Source organism: Chiloscyllium plagiosum, chromosome 11 (genome assembly GCF_004010195.1).
Source record: "Chiloscyllium plagiosum isolate BGI_BamShark_2017 chromosome 11, ASM401019v2, whole genome shotgun sequence".
NCBI lineage: Eukaryota > Metazoa > Chordata > Chondrichthyes > Orectolobiformes > Hemiscylliidae > Chiloscyllium > Chiloscyllium plagiosum.
In genome coordinates, this window is record NC_057720.1 from 52,096,455 (window position 1) to 52,113,285 (window position 16,831).

The 16,831-nt window shown below is 39.6% G+C and overlaps 1 protein-coding gene across 1 annotated transcript in view; it reads left to right on the plus strand.

The window, feature by feature from the left end:
* efcab14 (EF-hand calcium binding domain 14) overlaps positions 1–16,831 on the plus strand; it is a 96,649-nt gene that overhangs the window by 33,282 nt on the left and 46,536 nt on the right. Inside the window, exons 4-5 of the mRNA XM_043699330.1 lie at positions 7,457–7,555; positions 13,139–13,249. Coding sequence (XP_043555265.1) covers positions 7,457–7,555; positions 13,139–13,249 — 210 coding nt within the window. The remainder of the gene's footprint in view (positions 1–7,456; positions 7,556–13,138; positions 13,250–16,831) is intronic.

Here is a 16,831-nt window from a genome sequence, read left to right on the forward strand (position 1 = left end):
CCCCACCTTGTCTCAGTCAAATCCATCGAATTCAGCACCGCCTTCCTAACCTGCAATCTTCTTCCTGACCTCTCCGCCCCCACCCCAGTCTGACCTATCACCCTCACCTTGACCTCTTTCCACCTATCACATTTCCGACGCCCCTCCCCAAGTCCCTCCTCCCTACCTTTTATCTTAGCCTGCTGGACAAACTTTCTTCATTCCTGAAGAAGGGCTTATGCCCAAAACGTCGTTTCTCCTGTTCCCTGGATGCTGCCTGACCTGCTGCGCTTTTCCAGCAACACATTTTCAGCTACAGAGAGACATAGATAAGCTGCAGAGCTAGGCTGAGAGGTGGCAAATGGAGTTAATGCGGACAAGTGTGAGGTGATTCACTTTGGTCGGAGTAACCGAAATGCAAAGTACTGTGTTAATGTTAAGATTCTTGGTAGTGTAGATGAGCAGAGAGATCTCGGTGTCCAGGTACAGATCCTTGAAAGTTGCCACCCAGGTTGACAGGGTTGTTACAAAGGCATACAGTGTTTTAGCTTTTATTAACAGAGAGATCAAGCTCTGGAACCATGCGGTTAGGCTACAGCTGTACAAAAGGGTAAAAACAATGACTGCAGGTGCTGGAAACCAGATTCTGGATCAATGGTGCTGGAAGAGCACAGCAGTTCAGGCAGCATCCGAGGTTCAAAACTCTAGTGCGGCCGCACTTGGAGTATTATGTACAGTTCTGGTCACCGCTTTATAAGAAGGATGTGGAAGCTTTGGAAAGGGTGCAGAGGAGATTTACTAGGATGTTGCCAGGTATGGAGGGAAGGTCTTATGAGGAAAGGCTGAGGGACTTGAGGTTGTTTTCGTTAGAAGAAGGTTGAAAGGTGAGTTAATAGAGACATATAAGATAATCAAAGGGTTAGATAGGGTGGACAGGGAGAGCCTTTTTCCAAGAATGGTGATGGCGAGCACGAGGGGGCATAGCTTTAAATCGAGGGGTGATAGATATAGGACAGATGTCAGAGGTAGTTTCTCTACTCAGAGAGTAGTAAGGGTATGGAATGCTTTGCCTGCAACGGTAGTAGCTTCGCCAAGTTTAAGTACATTTTAAGTCGTAATTGGACAAGCATATGGACGTACATGGAATAGTGCAGGTTAGATGGGCTTCAGATTGGTATGACAGGTCGGCGCAACATCGAGGGCCGAAGGGCCTGTACTGCGCTGTAATGTTCCATGTTTATATGTTGCTCGTCAGTAGGTTGCCTAACATCAGCAAAAAAAAATGGGTTTGCTCAGGTATGTTAACAGGAGAAGCGATGTCTGCTGAGGGAGATGCTAATCATTAAGGAGGTATTAGAAACAAAAACAGAAGTTGTTGAAAAAGCTCAGCAGGTCTGGCAGCATCTGTGGAGAGAAATCGATTAACATTTTGCGTCCGATGTCCCTTTCTCAGAGTTCTGAATTTCTGTGTTTGTTTCTGATTTGCAGCATCTGCAGCTCTTTCAGGTTTTTGTTGAGGAGGTATTAAACATTGAGAAGCAAGAGGGAGAGAAAGCAAGCCGAGAGACTAGTATAAAGGATCCAAAGGAAATATGTTTCACATTAGGTTGTTGAGGGCAGTATAAGAGGAGGCATGGTTGGCACAAATGCCTTTTTCCTGTGCTATGGGAATGAGTCAGATTAGGCTGTCTCTGATCCTTTTTATGAAAATGGTGCAGTGTATCTACATACGGTCGTGGTAGCGGCTCCAACATTATTTCTGTCACATGCCTAATCAGGAACCTCTCCCAATGTTATCACCTGTAATTGGTATGCATTGCAAGAATTTGATACTCATCCAGTTTGGCTACATTAAGCCTTTTCCTCAGTCATCAAGACTGTACAGTGGAGTTTGAGCATGAAGGTCTGGCCTAGACGCAGGGATGCTTCCCACTATGACACAATGCATTTTAGGTCGTGCACCTTGGTTGTATCTCTTTGCGATGCCGATTTTATTTCTATAGTTCCCAAAATCTATCTTTCTGCTTTAATCATTAGCCATTACCACCTCACTTAACGGTTACTCCTTGTATCCAATAATTAAGGCCCAGGACAATGAAAGTTCCTAATTTCGCACTCATTGTGGTGCATTTCAACCCTAACCCTATCGCAGTGTTTCGCTTGCAAGGCTTGCTTTACTTATTCTGCTTTTTAAAAGGTTAGGTTTCTGGCAAAAGTATCACTTATTTCTGAAAACAAATATGCTGTTATGCATGTCTCGGCACAGATGCAAGAGCGTGATAATTCAATGGGAGCAACAATTTGCACTGTATGAGAAAAAGTTGCAATCTGATTGGCTGATCAACTCTGGTCACGGAAGTGCAATAGAAGATGCACTCGAGAACGATTGTTCTTTAGGGTTTTGTTTAATTCGAAAAAGGCGCAGTGCCTAGATGTGTTCACTCCTGCAGATTATATGAATAAACTCACCAACTTATGTACAGTGGAATAACAAAGTGATGTTTGAAAATTATGGAATGCACATTAGGAGGCTGAGATGGTGTAGAGAGAGAGAGACGGTTGTTTTGGCAGTAGGGTTGAGAAACAAAGTAATTGAAAAGATTCAAAGGCAGCATGAGGCAAAGCATCTTACAGTCTGAAAGATTATGACCTGAAACAACAATCTTAAGGTGTGGTTGAGGCAGATTCAATCATGATTTTCCAAAAGAGGATTGGGTGCTTGCAGAAAAAATATTTGTGGGGCTGCAGAAAAAGGGTGGCAGAGTAGGACTAGCTAAATTGTTCTTGCAGTTGAGCTGGTATTAATTTGACCATTCAAATGGATCAGGTATTAAAATGTTAGATTTGGCAGTAAACTTTATAATTCTTGTTTAAACATCAGTAGACTAATGTTTTAACTTTTATTATTATCTGTCAGGTTTCTTTTTACCAACCTCTCTTGTCCATTACTAGTGCTACAGGTGCCAGAAAGCCTTCAGTACAATTCTGATTGCCTTTTTCAAATAATGTTTTGCATTTAACATTGACAAGTTATTCAACTAGAACAACGGAAGCTAATCCTATCCTTGCATGCTTGTTCGTCCTCCAATAATCAGCCAGATAGTTCCCTCACAACTACCTCTTCTGCTTAAAGATACTGACTCCATATTGTATTTTTATTGTTGCTGTAGTCAGTTAACAGAAATCAACCATGTTTCAGTGTTCTGTGCCTCAGATCCATCTCATTTTTATTTGGTTTGCAAATAAGAATCAAATGGTGAGCATCATGGACTTGGAATGATTCATCGTGAATTTCAGTTTTAAATAATTTAGTGAAACTGTTCATTTGTTCACTTGTTCTGATTTTAAAAGGTTTTAAATTTGACATTTTTTAAAAAATAAAATATTCCTATACCTTCCCTGATCTTGTATTTGGAATCAAAATAAGGAATAGAAAAAAATATAAATGCGGTTTGGCATAGTGGCTCAGTAGTTAACACTGCTGTTTTACAGTACGAGGGACCTGAGTTTGATTCCACCATTAGGTGATTGTCTGACTGTCTGTATGGAGTTTGCATGTTCTTCCCCTTTCTGTATGGGTTTCCTCCAGGTGGTCTGGTTTCTTCCCACAGTCCAAAGATACACAAGTTAGGTGGTTTGGCTGTGATCATTTGCCCATACTGGCCAGGGATGTGCAGGCTAGGTGGATTAGCCATGGGAAAACGAAAGGTTACAGGGTTAGGGTCGGTGGGAGAGAGGGGTGAGATTTCTAGTTCGGATGCTCTTGGGAGTGTTAATGTGGCCTTGATGGGCTGAATGACCCTCTTTCACACTGTAGGGATTCTGTGATTCAAAAGATTGCTGTTTTTGTGGAAATATGACACTTGCACTTTGGTGCTCAGGGCTCTTGTGTTACAGTTGTAGTGGTCTTGGAGCACTGAGGCCTAGGTTTAAATTCCATCTGCTCCAGAAGTATGTAGTAGCATTTTTTTTAACAGGTTGATTTGAAAATATATAGTATTATTATTTGGGCTCTTATTGTCCAGTGGTAGTTTCCTTACCTCTGAACCAGGAGGCCTGGTTCAAGTCTCATCTGGTCTAGAGGTGTGTAATGATATTTATGAATAGGTTGATTAGAAAATATCCTAATATGCTTCTACATTTGGATTGATCTTCACTATCCTCTTCTAGAGCAGGTGTTATTATGTACTCAAGTAATTTAATTTTGCCACTCTATCCTTTTAAAGTTATTGTACAGTTTAAAAAGTCTGAAAATCTGATGAGATTAAAAATCATCAATAAATAATTATTGATTTTATGCATTGCTGAGATAAGATATGTAGCATGTTAGTGTGCTTGTATTCTATACTGAGGGCATAACATGTGGATTATTAAACCAGCTATTGGATGTTTGATCTTGGTTAACTAAAGCAGAGGCCAAATGCTTCCCTTGCTGCTGAATCTTTTTCCCTGTTTTGTAATTTATATAGACTTGTAAAATGTGCAGGAAAGGGCTTAAATTAATCTGGGTGGAAGGGTGTTGTTCAGAGCGTTAGAGAATAAGCACCAAGTAATATAATTTTGATGTGTAAAGCTCAGAAATGATCAATCCAAGGTTCTCGTTCTTTAAAAAAGTCAGTCTAGAAAATGTATCTGAAACGCAATAGCTGAATGTTAAATTGAACTGAAGTATAAAATAGTAATTAACATGATTGTAGATCTGTTAAAATCAGCAATTAATGCTGAGTTTCAGATGTAGAGAAGGGAAGGGGAACAACAGAGTTAGTGATGTTAGAATGGTATTCACTAAAGAATTAAATAGAGAAATAAATTCAGTTAGTTTGTTTAGAAAATTCATGAATTTCATTGCGAGTATACTATAAATTGTCAAACATCGGAAATGAAATTAATGATTTGTAGAAAAAAAGTGTGCATTAATGATATGGTTGTAATTGTAGAAATTTTTGAACAAAAATAACCAGACAAATAGTCGCAAGTTAAAACTTGAGACAAATTCAAGTATTAAAATAAAGGTACAAAAAGAGTATATAAAAACGAAGGCCAATAACAAGTCCAAAAACAATCTTTGTGTTGTGCTGCAGCAGAATTCACATTCTGTGGGTGTAAAGCAATGTAATGAGGGATGAAGAGTTGTGATGTTAAATCTACTGCTCTTTGTGTTTCCTAGCGGTTTACAGTGGGAAGCCAAAGTCAGCTGTTGAGATTATGGATATTAATAAAGATATAGATCATTGTCCCCTTGAGTTATGTTCGTACTGCTGAGTCTGCCTCTGAACTCTGTGCAAATTAGTGACTTCTTAATCAGGCATCAATGTGTCCATGTGTCACTCAGCTTGCGCAGCTCCTCCGAGTGGCTATGTGGTTGCACAGCTTAGAAGGAACATTGTCCTTCAGCCTCCTGTGCCTTTCAAAATGATAACTGATCTGTTTGTTTCAAATTTCTTACTCCCATTTACCCTACTAACCCTTGATTTCCCCTGCCTAACCAGAATGTATCCCTTTCTGTCACCATTTCTTTCGGACCTACCGAGGCAGAGTTCCAACGTCTCAAAAGCCTCAGAGAAACAATTTGTCCTTGTTTCTGTTCTGAGAGCACAGTACAGATGTTGAAATGCCGCCTAGCTCTGGACTCAGGATAAGAGGATCCTTTCTACATTGATCTTGTCAAAATCACTTAGGATCTTGTGCATTTCAATCAATGCAGCCCTCACTTTGCTAAACTGCAATTGAAAGACCCATAACGTATGGGTCAAAAAGAAACATAATAGTTTCAGGTTAAAATCTAGTAAACTACCTTTGAATTGCCTCCAACACATTTGCATCCTTGCTTAAATAAGGAGATTAAACTGCCCACCTTATTCGAAACGGGAGGTTGGGACTTGCATAACTATCATTCTTCATTTTTATCCAGTGGTGCCTTTTTGTTTAAGAAATTGCTCATAAGCACTAGTGTGAATGTTTGGATCCTGTTGTTGGCTGACAGCAATTTGTATGCGATGTCTTCAGACTGGCATTATGGACTGCATTCAGAAAGCACAAGCAGCAGCAAAGTTGGTAGGCTATTATATAGGGCATGCATTTTGGATGTGTTCTGCTTACCTGGTATCACATGCAGAGGAGACTAGAAAATCTGTTGAGATAATTTTTAAAAATTCTATTAACGTACTTGTCTGTACAGCGAGTGGAAGGTGTTGATAAAAGATGAGTGTGAACTAATGGCAGAGTTATGAAGTAAAATAATTTGCCTCTGTTGCTCACAGAGGAGGTAGATTAACCTCAGTTTTTATGGGTGACCTATTTAATATAGCACAATCAGGTATTATGTAGAGGTCCTTGTGAGCAGTAATCATTCAAACAGAAGAGATACTGAAATTATTCATATTAATGTTGAAAATTACTTGAACCTATTTCTGTGAAAAAAGAAAAGCAGCATTTTGCCAAGAAAATAGGAAAATGGTTAAAAGGACATGGATATAAATTGGAAAGTATGATTTTGCTTCAGCTGAAAAAAGACTCCTCATGCATGATTAAATTATTCATCATTTAAATACAAGTAAATAAACACCATCATATTGGGCATCTAAAGTCTAGTGCCTTTTTTTATCTTACAATTTTTCTATAGCATTCTCTATTAAATATGCAATGAATAGGGTCCATAACATTACTTCAAGTCATGCTGAGGAACTTTGCTTAAAAATTATATGACATTGAACTCCAAGAAATATTGAAATAGAAAGAGAGTCTAGAAAGAAGGCGGTCATAGATATAGGAAGTTTCTGTAACTGGTAAAATGTTATGTATGATGTCAGTCCTAGGAACTATATTAGATTTTTACTGTATGCATGCATAATATAGTTTTAGAAATTGTGAATGGTGTCCAAGTTTGCTGATGACTCAGTTGTTTCAGCAAGGGTATCTGTAGTTGCTGGGTGGTAGGTAATAAACCATGAAAGACTTCTGTGTTGATGAATACACTAGCAGCATGTGTAAGTAGTAGGTGCAGCAGAAAATATTTTGGAATTAACAATTTAGAAATAAATGCTGATATTTATTGGCATAAAGAATCAGTGACTTTGGTTGAGGGAGCGAGACACTGCTTAAGATGGCAGTGCAAGTTAATGCAATAAAGCAAAGCTCAAATTTAAATGAATCTGATTTTAAAGGAGAAATTTGAGGATGGGAGGAGGGGATGTGGGTTTGGAGTCTTCAGTGAGGATGGTTAGAATGTGTAAGTTTCTATTGCATTTTACTGCTGGTTCATCCTTTTTTTTAATATGGGAATAAACTGCTTACAGAAATTTATTAAGATATGTGGAATGAATAAAAGTGAGTTGGATGCGATGGCTTGTCAGAGACATTCTAGCACAAGGTTAGTCATATTTCAGATGTAGCTGAAATTTTGTATTGGCCTTTAAAGTTGTTTACTTGACCTCATTGGATTTTCAAATTTTAATGTGCATTCTTGTTTTGTAAACAGATTAGCCAACTGAATTTAGCTGTTGCCCATCTCAAAGCCAATGTTAAATCAGCATCTGACTTGATCAACCTTCCAGTCACTGTGGAACAACTCCAGAAGGTATGATTCTGTAGATTGCTGTGGGTTGCCATAGTTGACTGAAAATGCTCTAATGTGCCATAGTCGTCTTTTTCACATCTGATGTTTGAAGCTATCTTTATCAAGTACCTGGCCAAATTTTGTGTCATCTGCAAACTTAGTTATCATCCCTTCCACATTCTCTACTATTTCATTTATGAATATCACAAATAAGAAGGGACCTAGCACTGATCCCTATGATCTGTCAGTACACACTTGGGCTCCATCACTGTCTCCTATCCTTAATCCAATCTTAGATCCATCTTGCCAAGATATCTTAAATCTCACGAGATTTTGCTTTCTTTATTAGTTTGGCACCTTATGAAAGTCCATATAAATGACATCTTTTTATCCTGTACTGAATACTCCTAGATATTCAGAATTCTCAGCACTTTTTCTCCTACATTTCACCGTTAAGGTAACATTTTGGGCCTGTACTCATCCTCCTTCCCCCCACCCCCCCAAAAAAACTTACCTCATTTGAATGCCTCCCATTGTTCTGTGTACAAAGATATAGAAATGGCCTAAGCCGTGCCTTAATTCCTGTAGAACACCCCAACCTTTGCATTCAGTACTTGGTGCAGTCAAGGAAAAGCACCCCACTTTCCTTCTTTGTTGCCTCATCTTACATGACTTGGCTTTCTTGTACCCCTCTCAATATTCTCCCATTTATTGTTTATTCTTTTGCTATTTTTGTCTTCCTTGATGCAAAATTGTTTACTTTTCCAGATTGAAATTCAATGGGCCCTTTTCCTCCAACTCAACTAAACAGAGTTGTAGAATTCATTGATATCATTGTGCAATTAATGGCCATCCACTTCACTATCAGCTACCCAGCCAGATTTTGTATTGTTTACAAATTTCTCAGTCATACTTCCTATATTAAAGTCTACATCTTTGAGACTCCTCTGTTACTGTTTATTCATGATTTTTCAGTATTGTCTTGTTTATTTGGGCAAGATTAAAAAGTGTGAATTTGGGTTATTCTTTTGATATTGATCATGTGACTTTGATCTGATAGGCACTTCTATAAGGTTGTAAGGCAATAGTATTTTCCAAGGAGATTTTTAAATGGCTGCTTTTACACAACTTTCAAATGTGTAAAACTTTACACAACTCTTATGCTTTGTTGATTCTGCAAATGGTGCATACTGGGTGAGTGGGCAGAGGGAAATGAGGAGAGTGGAAGGGTCATGAAGGATATGAGAATGCATGGATAAAACCTTTTAAAACTTGGTTGTCAAAAGATTCCCAAAACTAGACAAGCCCATTTCTTTCTGAAAAAGACGTGACTCCATGAAAATGGTGGAGTGGTGGATCTAAAATTTTACTGAAGCAGCCTTCTGTCGTCACCCCCGTCACATACAACTGAGCCACTTTTGAAGACACTTTATCAAGTTATCCTGTATCTCATGTGCATTTGTGTTCTTGAGATGACTCCTATGTGGGGCTGTGTCAAAGGCTTTGCTGAAATTCATATGAACTGCATCAACTGCGATACCCTTTGCTACACACCTGATCGTCACCTCAGAAAATTCAGTCAAACTTGTTCGGCATGACCTCCCTCTGACAATGTCATGCTGTCTATCCCTGATTGAGCCTCGCCTTTCCAAGTGAAGATAGGGGCTGTTCTTCAGAATTTTCTCCAATAGTTCCCCTACCACTGACATGAGATTCACTGGTGTCTGGTTTTGTGGCTTATCTCTTTAATTCTTAAATATCAGTACCACATTAGCTGTTCTCCAGTACTCTGGGACCACCTGCAAGTTTCCCATCAAGCTACACACCATCTTAATTTGAGACTATATCACTGCTCCTTCCATGTGGACTGCAGTGGTTCAAGAAAGAAGCACAGAATCCGGGGCAGTTAGGGATGGGGTGTAGATCCAGCCTAGCCTTTGACATCTACATGCTGTAAATGAATGGAAAGAATTTTTAAGCTAGTGAAAGAGTGAAGGGGGCAGGAAAAATAAAATATGTGGTCCAAGATAGGGTTGGAGACCAGGGGAGATTAACTACCAAATGATTTCATGATACAACAGCAGCAGAGAGGTAAGGCGTATAGTGCAGAAACAAAGGTTGTGTCCAGATGAGGCAACCATCTGAATGCATCATGAAGAATAAGGAAAGAAATCAGACAAGAATAAACCAGCAAAGCCAAAGAGAAAAATGAAACATAGAATAAGCTGATGTCATCCTTCTATAGGAAAAAATGTTGTTATCCCTGAGAGGGCTCAGAAAAGATTTACAACGATGTTGCTGGGACTGAGAGTTTGAGTTATAAGGAGAGGTTGAATAGGCTGGGGCTTTTCTTCCCCTGGAGTGTCGGAGGCTGAGGGATGACTTGACAAGAGGCTTATAAAGTAATGATGGGCATGGATATGATGAAGAGCCAAAGTCTTTGTTAGGGTGGGTGAGTCCAAAACTAGAGGGCATAAGTTTAAAATGAGAGAGAAAAGAGTTAAAAAGGACCCAAGGGGTAATTTTTTTACGCAATGGGTGGTGTGTGTTTGGAAGGAGCGGCCAGAGAAAGTGGTGCAGACGGGTACAATTACAACATTTTAAAAGGCATCTAGATAGGTACATGAATAGGAAAGGTTTAGAGGGATATGGGCAAAATGCTGGCAAATGGGACTAGGTCACATTGGGGTGCAGAGGAACCTCGATTATCCGAATGAGATGGATGGGCACTATTTCGTTTGGATAATCGATTTAAATGCCTTTCCTCTGGGGCTCAGAGCTTTTTTAAGTCTGTTCCCTGTTCAGGAGACGAGGCAGCAGCAGCATCAATGCAGCCCTCGCCCACCCAAGACCATCCCCTGCCCATCCCCCAGACTGTCCAATACCATTGGACATTAAACAGTGCCCCAGCCCCACCCAACAGTGCCTCCCTGCCCGCCTCCGCGCCCTCTCTGGGGCAGCCAGATTGGACACTAACAACAAGGCTGCTGCTGCTGCCTTTCTGGGTGTGCTGTACTCCAAGGTCTCTTTGTTCAGCAACACTCCACAGGACCTTACCATTAAGTGGATAAGTCCTGCCCTGATTTGCCTTTCGAACATGCAGCACTTCACGTTTATCTAAATTGAACTAAACACACACACACACCTTTTTACTATAATCTTTTGACAGGTTCCACCTTTGCCCTGTATAGGACAATGTTGGCGAGACTATCTGGGGAAGGAGGATTTAGGATACACCCCTCTGTAGAACTCCAGGGAAAGTGTGTGGAGAGAGAGAGGGCGGGAGGTCAGTCAATTGGAAACAGTGCCTGTTTAATCACTGTAAACAAAAGACACGAAACATGTCTTTGACGTAATGTTACTATCGGGACCTCGAGATCTCATTCAGATAATCCAATATTCGGATGATTGAGGTTCAGTGTGGATGAATTGGACCAAACAGACTTTTTCCATGCTGTATGGCCCTATGACTACTCCTGTGATGGAATAGGCAAAGGCCAGTTGCTGAGTGCAGCCTCTTCTACCTACAAGTTTGTTCAGTTGCCATAAAATGCCACATGTGGGAATGGGGAGAGGAATCCTGCAATTGAGTCTTGCCACCACTTTTAAGTTCAACTGTCTCAACGCAGGTGAAGGCATGAAAATCCATGTCATTTTTTGTGCAGAGAGAATAACAGGAAATGATATGATGTAAAATTCACCTTCTTGAATGGAACAGCAGGCTAGAGGACCATGTCACATGCTTCTGTTTCTATCTCTTAAGGTCTTAAGATCCAGTCTTGACCAAACAGCATTGAGGGAAAATTTTCACCACACTCCTTAGAGTCATAGAGATATACAGCACAGAAACAGACCCTTCGGTCCAACTCATCCACACTGACCATATGCCACAATTTGACTTAGTCCCATTTGCCAGCATTTGGCCCATATCATTGTAAACCCTTACTTTTCATATAACCATCCAGATGCCTTTTAAATGTTGTAATTGTATCAGCCTCCGCTACTTCCTCTGGTAGCTCATTCCATACATACAGCAGCCTCTGTGTGAAGAAATTGCCTCTCAGCTCCCTTTTAAATCTTTCCCCTTTCATCTTAAACCTATGCCCTCTAGTTGGACTCTCCTCACCCCAGGCAAAAGACATTTTCTATTTAGGTAAAAACAAGGACTGCAGATACTGGAAAACAGAGCCTAGATTAGAGTTGTGCTGGAAAAGCACAGCAGGTCAGGCAGCATCCAAGGAGCAGGAAAATCAACGTTTCGGGCAAAAGCCCTTCATCAGGAATACAGGGGCAGGGTGCCTGCAGAGTGGAGAGAGAAATAAGAGGGGGGTAGGGTGCGGAGAAAGTAGCATAGAGTACAATATGTGAATGGGGGTGGGGATGGAGGTGATAGGTCAGAGAGGAGGGTGGAGTGGATAGGTGGGAAGGAAGATAGGCAGGTAGGACAAGTCATGAGGGCAGTGCTGAGTTGGTAGGTTGGAGCTGGAGTGAGGTGGGGGAGGGGGAAATGAGGAAACTGGTGAAATCCACATTGATGCCATGGGGTTGAAGTGTTCCGAGGCGGAACACTTTTCTGTTTACCCTATCCATGCCCCTGATGATATTATAAACCTCTAGAAGGTCACCCGTCAGGCTCCAACACTCCAGGGAGAATGGACCCAATCTCTTCAGCCTCTCCTTTTGGCTCAAACCCTTCAATTCTGGCAACACCCTTGTAAAACTTTTCTGAACCCTTTCAAGATTCACAACATCCTTCGATATGAAGGAGATCAGAATTGCATGCAATATTCCAAAAGTGGCCTAACCAATGTCCTTTACAGCTGCAACATGACCTCCCAACTCCTATACTCAATGCACTGACCAATAAAAGAAAGCATACCAAATGCCTCCTTCACTATCCTATCTACCTGCAACTCCACTTTCAAGGCGCTATGAACCTGTACTCCAAGGTCTCTTTGTCCAGCAACACTCCCAGGACCTTACCATTAAGTGGATAAGTCCTGCCCTGATTTGCCTTTCGAAAATGCAGCACTTCACGTTTATCTAAATTGAACTCCATCCCCTACACCTTGGCCCATTGGCCCATCTGATCAAGATCCCATTGTACCCTGAGGTAATCTTCTTAGCTGTACACTACACCTCCAAGTTTAGTGTCATCTGCAAATTTACTAACTATACCTCATATGTTCACATCCAAATGATTTATCAAAATGATGAAAAGCAGTGGACCAAGCACCAATCCTTGTGAAACACTACTTATCACAGGCTTCCAGTCTAAAAAGCAACCCTCCATCACCACCCTCAGTCTTCTTCCTTTGAGTCAGTTCTGTATTCAAATGGCTTGCACCGGTTTAAAGAGAGAGACTACAATTGTCATGTCAAAGGCAGCAAGGATAGGCAGTAAATTCTGTCCAAGTCGTGATGCTCCTATCCAGAGAATTGATATCAAAATAAATTGATCTGGTTGTATTAATACACTAACTTCTAAAGGCAAATGTTTTTGATTTATACAAAATAAAAGTTTGCACTAATACATAATTGCGGAAGAGAAATAATTTTTGAATTGCATTGAATTTCCTTTTCTCTCCCCCACCCCACCCCAAGAGTGTCGCAACAATTGGAAGCACTCTAACCAGTGTCCAACATGATGTTGATACAATACAGACTGCTTTTGAGGATCAAAAGAAGGTAGTGGAGACTCTTCAGCAAAATAAGGTGAGTGCTGCAATGAAAAGGAATGAAGGTCAAAATGTTTCATACTGCAAGAACATCTCTTATGATAATTGCAATATCCTAGAAAAGTGTGTACGTACCTAATTTTACATCTATAATTTCATAGAGTTGTACAGCATGGAAAAGACCCTTCGGTCCAACCCAAATTTGATGAGACTGAAATATTAATGAGTTGGCAGAACTACTGCAACCGTTATATAACTCATATGAGTAAATTTATAATTTTATTCTCTTCTGAACACGTTGAAATATTATTGTTTGACAGTCATCTATAATTTTCTCAGTTAACAACAACTTTATTGAACATAATTTCTAGTGATGTTGAATGATCATGCAAATAGGATGATCAACAAAAAGAATACTGAAATGTTGTTTGTTTACTCCTTTGCATAACAAATGTAAAGAAGTGTTTTGGTAGTTTAGGAATAGAAAATAATTTGCAAATGGAGCTTAATATTCTAATAGGTCTGTCATTCCATTGTATTAAATGCTACTGGAAAAGAAACAGCTAGGATCAGTTTCTCATCTGTTGATTTAGGTAACTTAGGTTACACTAAGAGAAGTGTTACAATGGGTCCTTATAGTTCTGGTTGGCAAAAAAGTAAACACAGCATTGTCCCTGATTTCTATGCCATGATCTTCTGCAATCATTTAGTTCTGATGGAGGAGTGAAGGTTGGTGGGAATACTGTCATACTGAAATCGCATAACCTATTATTGTAACCTAATGGGAAACCATTAACTCTTGAAAGAAAATTTGACTCGTACTTATTAATTGAATGGTTTAAATCACAAGTTTCAGATTTTAACATGCAAAAACTTACTGTACAAGAGTTACAAGCCTGGATATCTGAACAGTATGCTCCTTTGTGGAAATAACAGGAAAGCAAGTTCCAATAACTTTAGAGGATCTCAAGGATTGTTTCAGTTGTGAGACCAAACCAAGCCATTTCAGAGGTCAGTTAAGAATCAGTCACATTGCAGTGTGTCTGGAGTCTCGCATAGGCAAATTGGGTAAGGATGGCAAATTTCCTTCCCTACAAGGTTTGTACGACAATTGATAGTTTAATTACACTGCGGCTACTGCTTTTGATTCCAGATTTAGTAATTGAATTTTAATTTAACAGTTAGGATGAGTTTGAACCCATGTGCCAAGAGTATGAATTACTCGTCCAATGACAGTACTACTGCACTATCTCTATGGCATTCTTCAGAGAGTTCTCCCTGTGATCCTGTCCAATATTTTTCTGGAACAACATGCACATATTTGGTATTTGTCACACTTGCATGCACATATGCAGCCTCTTTATCAGGATATCTCCATGTATTTTGCAACCACTGAAGTCCTCCTAAAGTACTATTGCTGTGTAAGTTGAGGATGCCATTAAGACTCAAGGGGATTTGTGCAGACTAAAGATTGGGTGAATGATGTGACAAGTGGAACATTATTGTGAATGTATTAAGTTATCTACTTTGGTAGGGAAAGAAATAAAAGGCAGTATTTTTCAATTTTGGAAGCTTGGGAAATGTTTGTCCAACAGTGTCCCTATTGATGAGTTACTTTGAGCTGGCATACATGTGCCATAAGCAGTAAGAAAAGCAGATAGTGTTTGGCCTTCACTGTAAAGGGATTTGTATACAGAAGTAAAGATATCTTGCAACAAATGTATAGAGCCTTGGTGAGAGACCACATCTGAATATTTATACAGTTTTGACTACTTATCTAAGGAAGGTAAACTCTTCATAGAGGGAGCGCAACAGATGTTCACCAGACTGATACCTGGGATTGTGTCTTTGGCAATTGAGAATGAAGAAACTGATTTCGTATTCATTAGTGTGTTGAGAGCTGATTTTTATTTGGAACAAGACATGGGAAGTTGGATGTTGATAGGATGTTTTCCCCAGGCTGGTGAATCTAAAGCCAGGGCTCATAGGTTTGGAAAATAAGCTTTCTAGTACATTAAACAAAATGAAAAAGGGAGTGTGGAACGAAATGAGAACAGGTAGTAGACATGTTGGCTTTTTAGATTCAAATACAGGCCCTTACCCACAGAGACATCAGCTGCCTGAAGATCTTTCACTCTCCACATTTGTTACCTTAGGTGGTAGCATGTTTGCCTTTAAAAGGGTTGTAACTGCATCAAGCTCTTTCCCAGTCTTGAGCACAGCATCGCAGGCTAATAGTTCCATCCACCAATGGGATATTGCATTGTCACAGATTCTATATTTCACATCAGACATGATGCAGATGTAAAATATTCTGAGGCATTATTTTGAAAGAAATATTGGCCAATATCTGTGCATCTACATTCATGGCCTTCTGGCGCCATTATCACTTGAATAATTTTAGGCAGATTCCTTATACCGTGATCTGGATGCAGTCCTCCTGCCAGCAGTGCCTTATCAGACCGATCCATCATTTGTTTTTGTTTGACTGAAATTGTACTCATTTGAATTTTGATGTGCTGACCTTTGAGTTGGAAGTAATGCAAAGCAAAATTGATATTTTCTTTAAATTGTTCAGGATCTGTAATAGTTTTTTAAGAATAGTTGAAAAAGGACTTCGAAATGTTTGCATTAGTCATAAAAAAATTGCAATTTTCTTGAATAATTAAAAAAACAACTTGCCCATGAGATCTGGTGATCCTTGATCTGAAAGCAGGCTCCATAGGAAAGTTAAGATACTGATACCTTGTGGCCTAGACGTTCTAGCCACTGACCCTTTGCAAAGACCATTCAGATAAGTAGTGTCCCTTCGGTCCATCAAGCTTGGACCATCATTCAATAATGTCATGGCTGAACTGATTGTTGTCTTTAATTCTATTTCCTGACCAATACCTAGCTATCTTCATTTAAATAATACTTTACTTCCTTATTCTTCCTACCAATGTGGACAATCTCACATTTCCCAAATTATACTGCATATAGCAAATTTTTGGCCTCTTATATAACCAATCTGGACTTGTTTGCGGACTCATGGAGTCATCCTCCACTTTGTTTAAATAGATTTGTATTATCAACAAATTATTAAACAATCATGTAACGCCAGGTCTGTTAGGACTCCACCACTTAGTTTACCAACCTGAAAGTTACCCATTTCTCCCAACTTTGTTTCCCAATCCTGTATCCATGCTAACATTTCAACACCCAAAAAAACCCCACAGTGCAGCAGTGTCGAGTACTTATTTCTCCATTTCTATTTAAACTGCACTGACTTTTTTTTTCTTCATCAAAATGTTCATTCTTTGTGACTAAGGCTTTGGTAGGTTCCTTGAAGTGTCTTTTTTTTCCCTAAGCCCACCATTTAATCATGATGGCAGCTAACCTCCATCCCATGGAAGTTTTCAGTGCAATCACAGCAGATTTGTTGACTGTCAATTTGTCTCTTTCACATCAGTGCTTTTCTATATGATGTCAAGTTACATGTAATATCTCAAAATGGCATACAGAGTGATAATTAACTTTATTATGTTTTGATGTTTGTTTGCCTTTTTTTAAATTTGTCACTATTTTGTTGTAACATAATATGTGTGCTTTGTCAGCACAAATCAAAATTCAGTACTGA